Raw genomic sequence first — 12,492 nt, 5'->3', positions numbered from 1 at the left:
CTTAAACCATGGGTTGCACATTTGGAGCCAATGGCTTGATGTGATTGAACACCTCATAACATGGATTCCCATTAATGATGAAAGTGATTTGCTCAGAACTATTAAAGCCTTGCCTGCAGGTTGTTGTTGTTTTTTTTTTTAAGAGCTGCCTTAATAAATCTCGGTATGGTCATATTAAGGTTAAAGGTTTTCAATCTCCAGGAAGCTAAGCAATGAATGTAATTATTATTGGGTCTATGTGGATCTGATCCCTTTCTGTTATTGAAAATTAATTTCTTCACCTCAAGGCTCAGCAGGTTTTAGAAAGACCTGTAAGACCGTATTGCGACCCTTCCTTTATGTGTAGAATGACTTCTCTCTGAGTCTCCTTCTCCAGGGCCGTTCTCAACACTGACACAAAATACCACAAGAAGAGAGAGTGGACAAACAGTTGGTTGTTTGGAACACTTCTTTTTGTTTCCTTTGCTGCCTTAACCTCTTAGACATAGTTACTGTGTGAGTAATATGAAGTTACAGCATGTCTAAATCTAGCCGATTAATGCATCATCCTCAGTCAGTACCAGAAGAAGTATAAAGAAGAAATAGTCAACTTCATCTCCCACAAATTCATTTATACTTTGGCCTTTTTCACATGTGTTAAATAGTGAGCTTTTGACGTGCTGATGGGGGGGTTTGCCTACTGCTGCTGGGTGTACAGGTCTTCATTCAGAAACTTCATGAAGATTTCACCTAATAAAGGTCCTTAAGCCAGAACCTTTCTGCTTTGTATGTGCTTTTGTGGCTGAACTCTGTAAATAACCCTCATCATGTCAGCAACTCATCACCCTGCATCTTTCTCTCTGCCAATCCCAGACCCTGTTCTTGCTATACTGTCACCTGTCACTACCGACAGTTGTCTTTGCCCCAGGAGGAAACATACTGTGACATGACCCGATCTGTGGCTTACAAGATCACCTCTCTGTTCCTGGCTAAGACCTTGGCTGACATTCTTCTTTCTTTACTTTCATCCTCCTCTCTCTGTCTCTCTCTCTCTGTCTGTCTTCTGCTGCCATTTCCTCCCCCCACCCACCCCCTGCTGATCAATCTATTAAGAGACAATCATTTAAAAAACACTAAATAAGTGAAACCAGTGTAGTGTGTGGGAAACCAATTAACCTTTAATCCTCCCTCTCCCCCAGGCCCAGGACTTGAATGTGATAGAGGAAGTGATCCGCATGATGCTGGAAATTATCAACTCTTGCCTGTGCAACTCACTGCATCACAACCCCAACCTGGTGTACGCACTGCTCTACAAGAGGGAGCTCTTTGAGCAGTTCAGGACGCACCCATCCTTCCAGGACATCATGCAGAACCTGGACACGGTCAGTCTGAAGTGAATTAAAGGAAGTTTGCACCTCAGCGCACTTCACCTCATGTGATGGTGTTTACAGTATTTTTTTTTTTACATGCAAAAAAGTCTTCTATCTCATCTGTCTGCAGGGAAAGTTTAAAACACAGGCAGTTGTACTGTACGGCACGCTGGGCCCTGTGAACCTAAGTAGCATTGATGAATTAATCAATCCTCTTGTGTCGAGAGGCTCTGTCTCAAATATGCAGTGAGAGTGTGTGCTTTATAGGGGGAGGAAGGGACAGCACGAGAGAACGCTGTTCATTCATAGCTGTATTAGTCATGTGGAAGAGAAAAGGAAGCTTTGGTATGTGTATGTGTGTGAGGGATGGGGGGTTGCTGCATACATTGCCATAGGCTTTGGTGTTATCCATAAGTATGAGGGAGGCATGCTAGCTCGAATCCCTCGGTTAAGTCAGCCTCCCTGAGGCTATTCTGAGCCTTCCTTGCGCTTGCAAATCTATGTGTGTGTGTGAGCATGAGATTCAGGATAAGAGGGTGCTTTTTTGCTCCTCTAAATTAACCCCATATGGGAGGCCTTCAGAGTTAATGAAGAGATTAGTATTAGCCAGATGTAGACCTGCACACACACACACACACACACACACACACACACGCACGCACGCTTATTGCTTGTGTGTGCTCTAAAATCACTAAAGCAACCAGAGAGTACGAGCAGAGAAAACATTGCCCTGAGATGCTGTTTTACACTGTTGGTTTGACAAAAAAAAAGAACATTAGAAAGAATCAGTAAAACTGAGAGCTTCTAATTATCAAACATCAAACATTTCTCCAGGGGTAGGACCTAGCACAGCGGTGAAAACACACACACTCCTGATTCTTGTTTCAGCTTAAACCCAGAAGGCATCAGATCATTTGAGCTCCAGTGAAGTGCTTCTTTTTTTTTTTTTTTTGAAAGTGGGATAAAACATGTTGAATTTGTAATTTCATTTCCACTGACTAAAAGCAGAATCCGTGTAGTTTAACCGCGTCGACTCAACTGCTCTCGGTCACGCTTGTTTTTTTTTTTTTAATTGACATGTAAATACTCCTATGCTGCTTTCTATTTCTGCATAATACAGAGGCAGAGTAGCTAACTGTTGCTAGGACACACGACAACCTATGCAAATGTTTATTGGACTGTTGATGGAAGCAGAAATACACAGATTAAAACATGGTAGCTACGCACTGTTTAACAGCGGTTGCTTCAGCTTTGGAGGATTCACCACACCAATGTGATTGTGTGCAGGTCTCTAAGGTCTCGGCATGTACTGTAGCATGATGCCATTATGTTCTTAGGGGTCCATATTGCACACGGTGTCATCATATAGGGCGTGGCTCCTGAAATATTAATGTGACAGCTCCAAACAGTGGAGCTTTAGAAGAGACAGGGAGCTTCACGATGGAATTGGGAGTTGATATTGAACCTCAATGACATCAAGGTCCTGTGTGTGCATTTAGAAACAGAAGGAATTATTCATATTTTTACTTGCATAAACTGAAAACACGAGCAAGTAATAATATGTACAGTTAAATGTATATGGAATAAATGAAAGAAGCACGTTTTAGAACTTTCAATTTGTGATCATTCGGCATGATAAAACCAGCGTATCAGTGTTGTAATAATGTGATCAATGTCTACGTCTGGAGTGGGAGCTGTAACTTCCTGAAGGCGTTTTTCTTTTCAGCACTTGAGCTGAGTAGTTGTTAATTAGTGAATAATTTGCTGATTTTATTGGCGTTGGACAGAGTCCAGGTAGCCATTTTCCTTTTATTTCCAGTCTAAGATAAGCTACCTGTAGCCTTGTATTCAAGAGACAGCTGTATCAGCGGTATTAAACTCCTCCTCTTCAAGATATATTATCATTCAGTTGTATTCTCTCCACAAACCGAATGTTTTACGAACCACAGAGTGTATTTTTGGCATCGTTGTGATTGGCTGTTTCCTCTGGTGTGACCTTTAGGTGATTGGCTTCTTTAGTCAGCGTCTGGAGCAGGCTGGAAGTGACCTGTCGGTTGAACGGGTTCAGGAGGTCATCATGAAAGGAGCCCAGGCCCTGCCGATAGACAGACTGAAGGTAATTCACACACACACACACACACACACTCAAAACACAGCGGGGTGACAGATGGAACTGGATGAGCGGGGAGACGAGGAGTCGTGAAACATGAGGCTGTCTGAGGGGGGGGGTTTGTATGTTTGACATGACAATGCATGAGTACAATGTGTTGTCAGAGACGGAGTGGTGTGGTGGATTGGTGCCAGTAAAGTGAAAAAAGGGGAATTCGTTTGTGTGGACAGGTGAAAGAGCGAGAGGTGTGTGTGTGATGGGGATATGGACTGGGGCGAGGGAAAAATGGAAAGAGCCACTGGGACCTGAGACAAAAGGGCAAAGCCCAATTCTCATTAGCACTAATGCCCATCTTCATTCCATCTCTGCTGGCCTGCTCCACGCCAACATGTAATGACATTTCAAGGAGATGGGATGGTGGGGCTAGGGGGCGCTTTGTCATGGGCACATAAGATCGGGGGGAAAGAGGTGTGGGGAGGGGACATAAATCTGCCACCGCGCCTCCTTACCCAACTCTCCTGGTGGGTTCGCTAACCCCACCCCTCCCAATGCTACTCCATTAATCAGTGAGGAAATATGTAACCAGCGGTCTCCTCACCAGCACAGAAGCTCTTAATTGCATGTTTCATCATGTGTTTCATGTTCTATACTTGGCGGCAGGCTGCAAGGCATTTGTCTCGCTAGCTGTTGTGGAAGAGGGATGGCGCGCCGCCATGAGTCCTTGTGCTCGCTCTCTCTGTCTCGCTCACAGTCGGCACCTCGGATCGACCATAGAGCTGTAGAATTACACATGGAGTCATGTGGATAACCCTGCCGCGTCCTTCAGCCAGAGCACTGTACCTGTATCACACACTTGAATGTCTGTGTGCGTGGCGGGATGAGTGTGTGTCATCTCTGTCTGGATTCGTGTGTCATCGATGAGTTTGGATGTGCCAGTCTATGAGTGTGCAGCCAGTCTCGATGCAAACAGTGTTGTTGGGTCTCACATTGGCTCTGAGTGCTTTCCACAGGGGGGGGGGGACAGCGAAAAGAATATCTGGCCAATGTCTCCTCTGGGAGAAGTCCTCGCCGTTTGATGGAACCATCGCTCAAACAAACAGCTGTCTCTCCACCTCTTGCTTCCCTTCATCTTATGAGCTCATTCTGCTCTTCAGCCCTCATTGTGAAAATCCATAGGCTAGATTAATGTTGTGGAGAATCATCAATAACGTAATTACTCAGAAAAAAAAGGGCTGTTTGGGTCTCAATGAGTTGTGCCAGCATGGAGAAGGTGGACAGGAAGGAAATGTAAGATTTGTTCCTCACTAAAACCCAAAGCAGAGCATGTGTTTTGTCTGTTTTTCTGATATCAAATCAATCTATAAAAGGAAAAATGAAATTAAATGCCTGACAGTTGTCCAAGTAAACTATTTTTGTTTACATTTTCCTGATAAAAACAGATCCTGGATGTGTTATTAGGTGAGGTGGACACTGTGGACACAAGGACTGCTGTTTGTTTACTTTAGGGACTTGAAAGACCTGGACTTGCAAATTAAGGCCCAACTGAAAGAAAAGGGTTAAAAGAAGTTGGTAAACACCCCAAGGACAACCCTCGGTGCCTCGTCACTCAACTGTCTCTCTCTCTCTCTCTCATTCTTTGTGTGTGTGTTGTTTCAGGGTGTGTGAGGTTGAGTGGCGCTCATGGGCAGTGCCTGTGGAATGTGTTGTTTAGCCTGTCCGGCTGAAATCTGCCTTATTGAGCAGCGATAGCCTACAGACTCTGTGGCTCCGAAGGAGATGGGGTGACTGGAGGGGAGGGGGGGGGGGGGATTACCAGCTGTTACTCAGTACTCGGTTGCTGCTCAGAACTACTTTCCCACACATTCATGGATATGTATGTATTTATTGATGGGTCATTTTGCAGGTGTTAAGTCCCGATCACTCTTGTTTCAGCACCTTGAGTGACCCTGACGTCACACCTATCAAAGGCAGAGAAGCCGTCTCTGTTAGTTCTGTTCATCGTTGAAACTGTTAAAAATGCATTACCTCTCTGTTATTTCAGCACATAGAGAAAACACCATTAGACCATTATGTTGAATTGGCAGTGAAATATAACCGCAAGTGTGGGCAGGAAATGAACATAAACAAAACTCCCTGAAAATATATCATTTCTGTGTGAAGCCAGCAATCAGTAGTAACTATCATGACGTGAAGTCTTTTAAATAACAGAATCTGGACCATGGGTTTTTATCAAAGATTAGTATGTTGATGTAAGTGTGTGTGTGTGTGTGTATGTGTGTGTTGTGGTTTGTGTGTTTGTGTGTATCAAGTTATTTGCTCCCTAGCCGCATTCTTCTCTGTCTGGCTGAGCCCTGACTGCACAGCAGAGTGCAGAGGAGGAAAGGGAACACAGAGTCCTGAGCGAAGATATGAAGCCAGCCAGTCAGTCTGTGTTCAGGGGCGAGGGCCTGACCCACCAGGACCCATAACTAACTGATATGAGCCCAGGCCAAGTGGGCCCAGACTGCAGCCCAGGCTGAGAACGAAACAGAGAAGAGAGAGGGAGAGAGATACAGAACAGCAGGGACATACAGTATGTTCAGACAGGAAGCCTCAGTATAGCCAGAATAAAAGACAGAAGAGATAATATTATAGGGATGAGACGTGGTCGTTCGGAGATGCTCTGATTTTTATTTCCCAGACAGCACTCTGCTGCTATCTAAGACTCCCCACAGCACCAAATCCCCCGGTGGCTCTGTCCAAGATAGAACATAAGAGGAAAAATGGTGGCCATTGTGATTCAGGGATCATTTTTCTCTTTTCTCATTTTGTGCTCGGTATCTAGTGAAAGTGGTCACATGTGCACCGGGGACTTTATGTTCACGCCGTGTGTGTGTGTGTGGTCATAATTCATTTCTCTTGTTATTCTGCACTCGTTTGGATAGAAGATGTTTGTTGTAGCAGCCAAAGCTGCATCATCTTACTTACCTACTTTTTAGTCTCTTGACAGTGTGTGAGATCATGAGCAGCAGCTTTTATTAAAGGTGCAATACAACAAGTTTTGGAAGATTATTAACTTCAGAGGAGAGATGGTGCCAGCTCAAAGACTTTCTAGTTTATATAAAAGGGGGCAGGGGGGTTGGTAACAGACTGTGTCCTGACTTCTTAGAGTATATTTGTTAAAGTAAGGTTGCTAGGCAACGTGTAATGACCAAACAAAGACACTGCTCTCTACTGCAGCACATATATCTCTATAAAACCACCAACTTGTGTGTGTCTATTATTGACATTTGTAGGCTAGCAGACGCCATTTTGGCAGCCAAGGAGGCTAATTAGCATAAGCTTTAGCACTAAATCTATGTTTATAGAATATTGGTGTTTCATTGTGTCAATGTGAGAAGCAGACCGACCTGTTTATGACAAAATACAGCAGAGAAATTGAAATATAATGTAAGGTTTTAATATTTTTTCATCGTTTCAACCCGTCACACCACACAAATTGTTTGCACACACAGAGCAGCTCTGATCTGTTTTCACCTGCTTCTGTGCATATGTTGCATCGGTCCCTGCAGCCATAGAAAGCTGTTATAGTCACCATTATATTGTGTCAGTGTTCTGTGTGTATGCATGTATAAAATATAAGCCTGAAAACTTTACACGACGGCCACATGTTCTGCATATAGATGATGATTCATTTTCTGTTAACATATATTTGCACATTAATAAGGGAAATCCATTAAAAAATATATTAATGATAATACAACACACATGTTGTTTGAAAGTATGTTGACATGGCACTGTTTGCTGATTAATGCTTTAATTATCCTAATTGCCTAATTAGCATAACTGGTTAAGTTTCATATATCATGATGTTTATAGCGGGACATTACTCTGCTCAGCTGCCTTATGTTTTGTTTTTGTTTGTGCTTTTAAATCAACGATTTTTCCAATTAAAATGAAAAATGATATTTCACCAAAAGCAAACCCGGGTCGAGTAACCGTCACCCCGAGCCACCAATGATGGTTTGATGAGCTGATCGGGATCTGTCACCTACACACGAATACCAGTCAGGTGATACGGCTCCTGCATTGTGTCTCGCCACCACAATGACAATTGTGTGTGTGTGTGTGTGTGTGTGTGTGGTCTAGCCTCAGTAGCCTGGCATATGGCCTGTGACCCCACAACCCCCTTCTGTCTGTGTCATTATGATACCGATAGTGTGGCTGTGAATGGAGCCAGTCAGGACTCAATAGGCCGGACTGGGACCTTTGCATAAAGGCCCACGGCATCTGTCTTTCACCGCAGACTGATTACTGGCTGTGTGTGTGTGTGCACACACATGCGTGTGTAGACAGGAGGATATAATGAGGCACCCTTGTATTATTGATGCTCCTTTTCTGCTATCTACCTGCTGTTATAGGTGGGCTGGCAGGTGCTTGTTTGGTCTTGTCAGTGGGCTTGTGGAGGGATAAAAAACAGACATCCAGTCTTTGTTGTGTGAGGAGCATGAAGTGAAAAAAGGCAACTGATCAATTTTAATCAGTTTCAAAGCCCAAAATGTCAAACATTTACTCCTCATAAAGTGAAGATCTTTGAGATTTAGACTGTTGGCCGAACTAAATACATTGATATTCATGATTAATTCATAATGCAAATGATTAATTGTGCCGTCAATAGCTTCAAAACAAGCACGCATCCAGTAATTAATTGCAGTTAATTATCATCTTGAGACTGAAGCTTTTGAAAGCGGATGTTATTACAAACTAATGTCGACTCAACACAAGAGAAGTATTAAATATCCCATCTTTTAACAGCGAAGTGCGACATCTTTGGCATGTCCATCCTCCGGTAAATAGTTCCCCATAGACTCTGGCAAGGTGTTTTGTGTTTGTTTTGTGGTTCGATGCAGATAAACACACAAAAAAGAGCAACACTGTCTTAGACCCCGTTCACACTGGGGAAATTAACCTGGCTAGAGCGGGATTCGGGCTGTATCTGGATTTATCCGGATAGTCTGAACAACGCAAATCCGGATATATCCAGATAGATCTCGACCCACTTCTCGGAGTCTCTGGTTTGAACGCAAATCTGGCTAGCTATGTAGTCTGGCTAGTAGGTCTGCACGTATCCAGTGGATTCAACCCTACTCTAGCTGGATTGACTTTCTCCAGTGTGAACGGGGCCTTAGCAAGCAAGCTACCATGTAGCATGTTAAAACTACTCTTCTCTTCTACATTTTGTAATGTAGTATTAAAGTTGTGTGAGTCATGAAGCACTAGTATTACATGGTGTGTAGTCATCTCACAGTCAGACTCATCCTGGTCCTTCGTTGAAAAAGGCCCACACACTTCATTTAAGTCTGCCTTTTTTGTTCATTTTGTGTTGATAGAAATTTCCAGAGCTTAAGTTCAAGTATGTGGAGGAGGACCAGCCGGAGGACTTCTTCATCCCTTACGTCTGGTCCCTGGTCTTCAACTCTGGCGTCGGCCTCCACTGGAGCCCACACGGCATCGAGCTGTTCAGCATGGACTCCGGCTGAGAAGTCAAAGATCGTCGTCAAACCCAGTAAAAGAAACAGAAACTCAGCCTGAAGGTGTGTGTTTTGGGTGTGTGTGTGTGTGCATTACCCTTTATAGTATGTGCACGCTGCTTTGAAAGTGCCTCAACCTTGTACAGGATGGTGTTTGTTTTTGTTTTTTTTAACGCAGCACAGTCCCCTCCATGTGCCATCCAAGTCCCCTCCCTGAAGCCCCCCCATGTCCTCTCCCTGTCCCCTCCCTGTCCACTCCATGTCCCCTCCCTGTCCCCTCCATGTCCACTCCCTGTCTCCTCCATGTCCCCTCCATGTCCTCTCCATGTCCACTCCCTATCTCCTCCATGTCCACTCCCTGTCTCCTCCATGTCCCCTTCCTGTCCACTCCATGTCCCCTCCATGTCCTCTCCATGTCCCCTCCCTGTCTCCTCCATGTCTCCTCCCTGTCCCCTCCATGTCTCCTCCCTGTCCCCTCCATGTGCCCTCCCTGTCCTCCCGCCATGTCCCCTCCGTGTCCACTCCATGTCCCCTCCATGTCCTCTCCCTGTCGCCTCCATCTCCCCTGCTTCTACACTGTGAAGCTTCTTCCATACTGGTTCACGCAGCAGCTTCCGTTCATGTACAGTGACTTATTTAACATGAGCAGCTTCACCTGGTTCCACAGCACAGGCTCTGAGGAGCTCAGATCATCCCGCATTTTGTTTCCCCTTGGTCACAAAAAAAAAAAGGTCAGTTAGAATATTATGCACCCGAGTGTTACACTGGTTCACTTCCCGCTGCACTGAACATACTTTATTTAATTAGCTCTCTGTATTATACTACATATTAGGTATGATAAGGTCATAAATTTGTTTTAGTTTTTTCATTTCGACCACATGAATACAACAGGTTTGTATAAAAGATTTAGCTCAGAGAAAGTCCTGTGTCGGTGTCATTTAAAACGCCGCGTCCAAGTACAGTTTAATTAAAGCTTAACTCCAGTCCCTGGATAATATTAGGAGTCAGCATCACTCTGATTCATTTCATGGTTGCTTCCTTTCATTTATTTGACTTTATCCCGTCTTTGTCATTAGCATTTTTTTTCCTGTCGGTAACCCTAGGCAGAAACTTAAACTAGGACAGTCATTAAACCTCCTGTCCTTCTGTGCATAATTACACCTTCTCTCTTTAATTTGTTACCTTATTTGCATGTTTGACTAGAGACTTAAGTTATTTATTTCCATGTATATTGTTTTTTATATATATATTCAGCACCCCAAAATGTAAATGGTAGTAGCATCGATTGAACTGCTACTTATGGAAAAAAGGAAAATAAAAAAGTGATGGTACTATACTTGGATTATTCCCATGTGGGAAACTGGCTTTATATTATTACATATAATATGACAACAACTGTCATTTTTGTGGCAAAGATTACTTTGGAGATAGGAGTTTAAATAAAAATATGAATTAAAAACAACTCAGTGTCACATGGTTATTAAAGCAACAAAATTATTGAAGCATGTGTGGAAGTGTGGTTCCTTCCTCGGCCTCTAGGGGGCTGACTCCAAAAGTGAGACAATCCCCACAGACCTCCATTTTTTTTAGATAACATCGCCACATCAACTTCATGCACGTGTTGCACCTGTATTTGGATTAACCAGGAGTTTAGGCAGACTCGGTCAACATGGCGACAGGCGGATGCTCCCACACAGAGACCCGAAACTGCTCCTGAAGGTGATGTCGCAGACGGTTCATCCATATTATTTATTGATTTTTCAGAGATCGTGAGATGTGGAAAAAATATTTGGAGGGCCGGTTAAAGAAAATTCATCGTGTGCACGAGAAAATCAGTTGTCATTGTCCTGTACTTGAAGAAAGAATCTGTCAGCCGCTCTTCATATTTGCCACATTTTAGCACTGAATGTGTCTGAATCTGAAGTCTTTTTCCGTCATGGCTGCAGAGGCAGCAGAAATGGAGGCGGAAAACCACTTAGGGGGGAAAAGTTTATGGCACAATGGCACCCACTGTGCCGCTGGAGCTCCCACTTCCCGAGAGAATTTCATGCCTTTCGTCTCCATTGTATTGATTTTCATGCCTGAAATTCTCTTATTCTCAAGGACAATATAATGGATGCAATTTGATGTAAATGGCTCGTTTTCAGGATGGGGTCATGGGCAGGTTACAGTGAGGCTGCACGCTCAGGGAGACTGGGGAGCTGTCTCTCTCTCTCTCTCTCTCTCTCTCTCTTTCTCTCGCTCTCTCGCTCTCCACGCCGACCCTCACCTGCTTCCAGCTCTATTATCACAGTGCCAGATGGCGGAGCACGAGGTTTCCACAAAGTGACATGGCTCACCTTGTTCCTTTATGGTGCTGGGGTCACCTTACCATCAGCTCCCGTTTCAGTTGACAGCAGGAAAATGGATGGAGCAAGGGATTCTGGGATGGGTAGTTGTTTTTTCCTAGATGTTAATATCTTTTCCTGAAGGTCTAGGCTGACTAGCAGTGGAGGCAAAGGTCACACCCAAATCGCTGTCTACTGAGTGATGTAGAAAGTAGAGCACTAGAGACCAGTACTACTAGGTGCCCCCTTGTGACACAGAACTCATTAATATGACAGATTACCACGGAAACACTGGGAGGTCGTTAGGCTCAGTGGTTTTAGGATGAGGTCAGAGCAAGAAACAAGCTGAGAGCAGCACTGAATGACAGATATAAACACAAAAACACACACCTGTTCAGTCCTGCAAATCTTGATTGGGATGTCCCGGCTGGGTGGACCGTCAGTGAAGACAACAAAACCAAAATTTCACAAAGAGATGTAAAGACAGGCAGCAGCCAGACAGACTATCACAATCTTGATGTCTGCTAGATACCGGTTTGCCTATCTTTAGCCGTCACAAGAAGTAAACAGCCACTGCTCAGAAAAAGCTGGAGCCGTGTTACAAGATAGAAACTGTCCAGAATTGGTTGTAAACATGCTACAGAGACAGCGTGTACATTAGCATTTAGCTAAGTGCTGTAGATAGCATGCTAATGTGCTAATTGTAAACATGCTACCTGTTCTTATGAGCCTCTTAACATATTGGTGTTAGCATTTAGCTTACTGCCATGCTCATCAAGTCACATGCTACCTGTTCTTAGCCTTTACCTCACCTCGTAAGCCTTCCCTTAGGAGGTGAGCTAAATGCTAACGTGTGCCGGCATAAGCATTTAGCTCACCTCCATAGACTGCATGTTAGTTTGCTAACCAACATGGCAGACACTGTAAACTTGCTACTTGCTTTTATGAGCCTTTTATCATGCTAATGTTCTCACAAAGATGGCGGATAGCATTTAGCATTTAGCTCACCATCCCAGATCAAATGCTAATGTGCTAACTAACACGGCCGACACTGTAAATGCTACTTGTATTAATGAGCCTTTTAGCATGCTAATGTTCTCACAAAGATGGCGGACATTGTAAACATGCTACCTGTTCTTATGAGCCTTTTAACGTATTGGTGTTAGCATTTAGTTTACTGCCATGCTTATCAAGTC

At 43.9% G+C, this 12,492-nt stretch overlaps 1 protein-coding gene across 1 annotated transcript in view; it reads left to right on the top strand.

Annotated features, from left to right (window-relative positions):
* Positions 1-10,431, top strand: part of dym (dymeclin) — a 37,661-nt gene extending 27,230 nt beyond the window's left edge. The window contains exons 15-17 of the mRNA XM_028418388.1: positions 1,179-1,361; positions 3,352-3,465; positions 8,829-10,431. Of these exons, the coding sequence (XP_028274189.1) occupies positions 1,179-1,361; positions 3,352-3,465; positions 8,829-8,978 (447 nt within the window). The 3' untranslated portion in view covers positions 8,979-10,431. The remainder of the gene's footprint in view (positions 1-1,178; positions 1,362-3,351; positions 3,466-8,828) is intronic.
* Positions 10,432-12,492: the final 2,061 nt, after the last annotated feature.

This window comes from Parambassis ranga, chromosome 12 (assembly GCF_900634625.1).
Source record: "Parambassis ranga chromosome 12, fParRan2.1, whole genome shotgun sequence".
NCBI lineage: Eukaryota > Metazoa > Chordata > Actinopteri > Ambassidae > Parambassis > Parambassis ranga.
The sequence above is the reverse complement of the archived record's forward strand: the minus strand, read 5'-3'. Positions and strand labels throughout refer to the sequence as shown.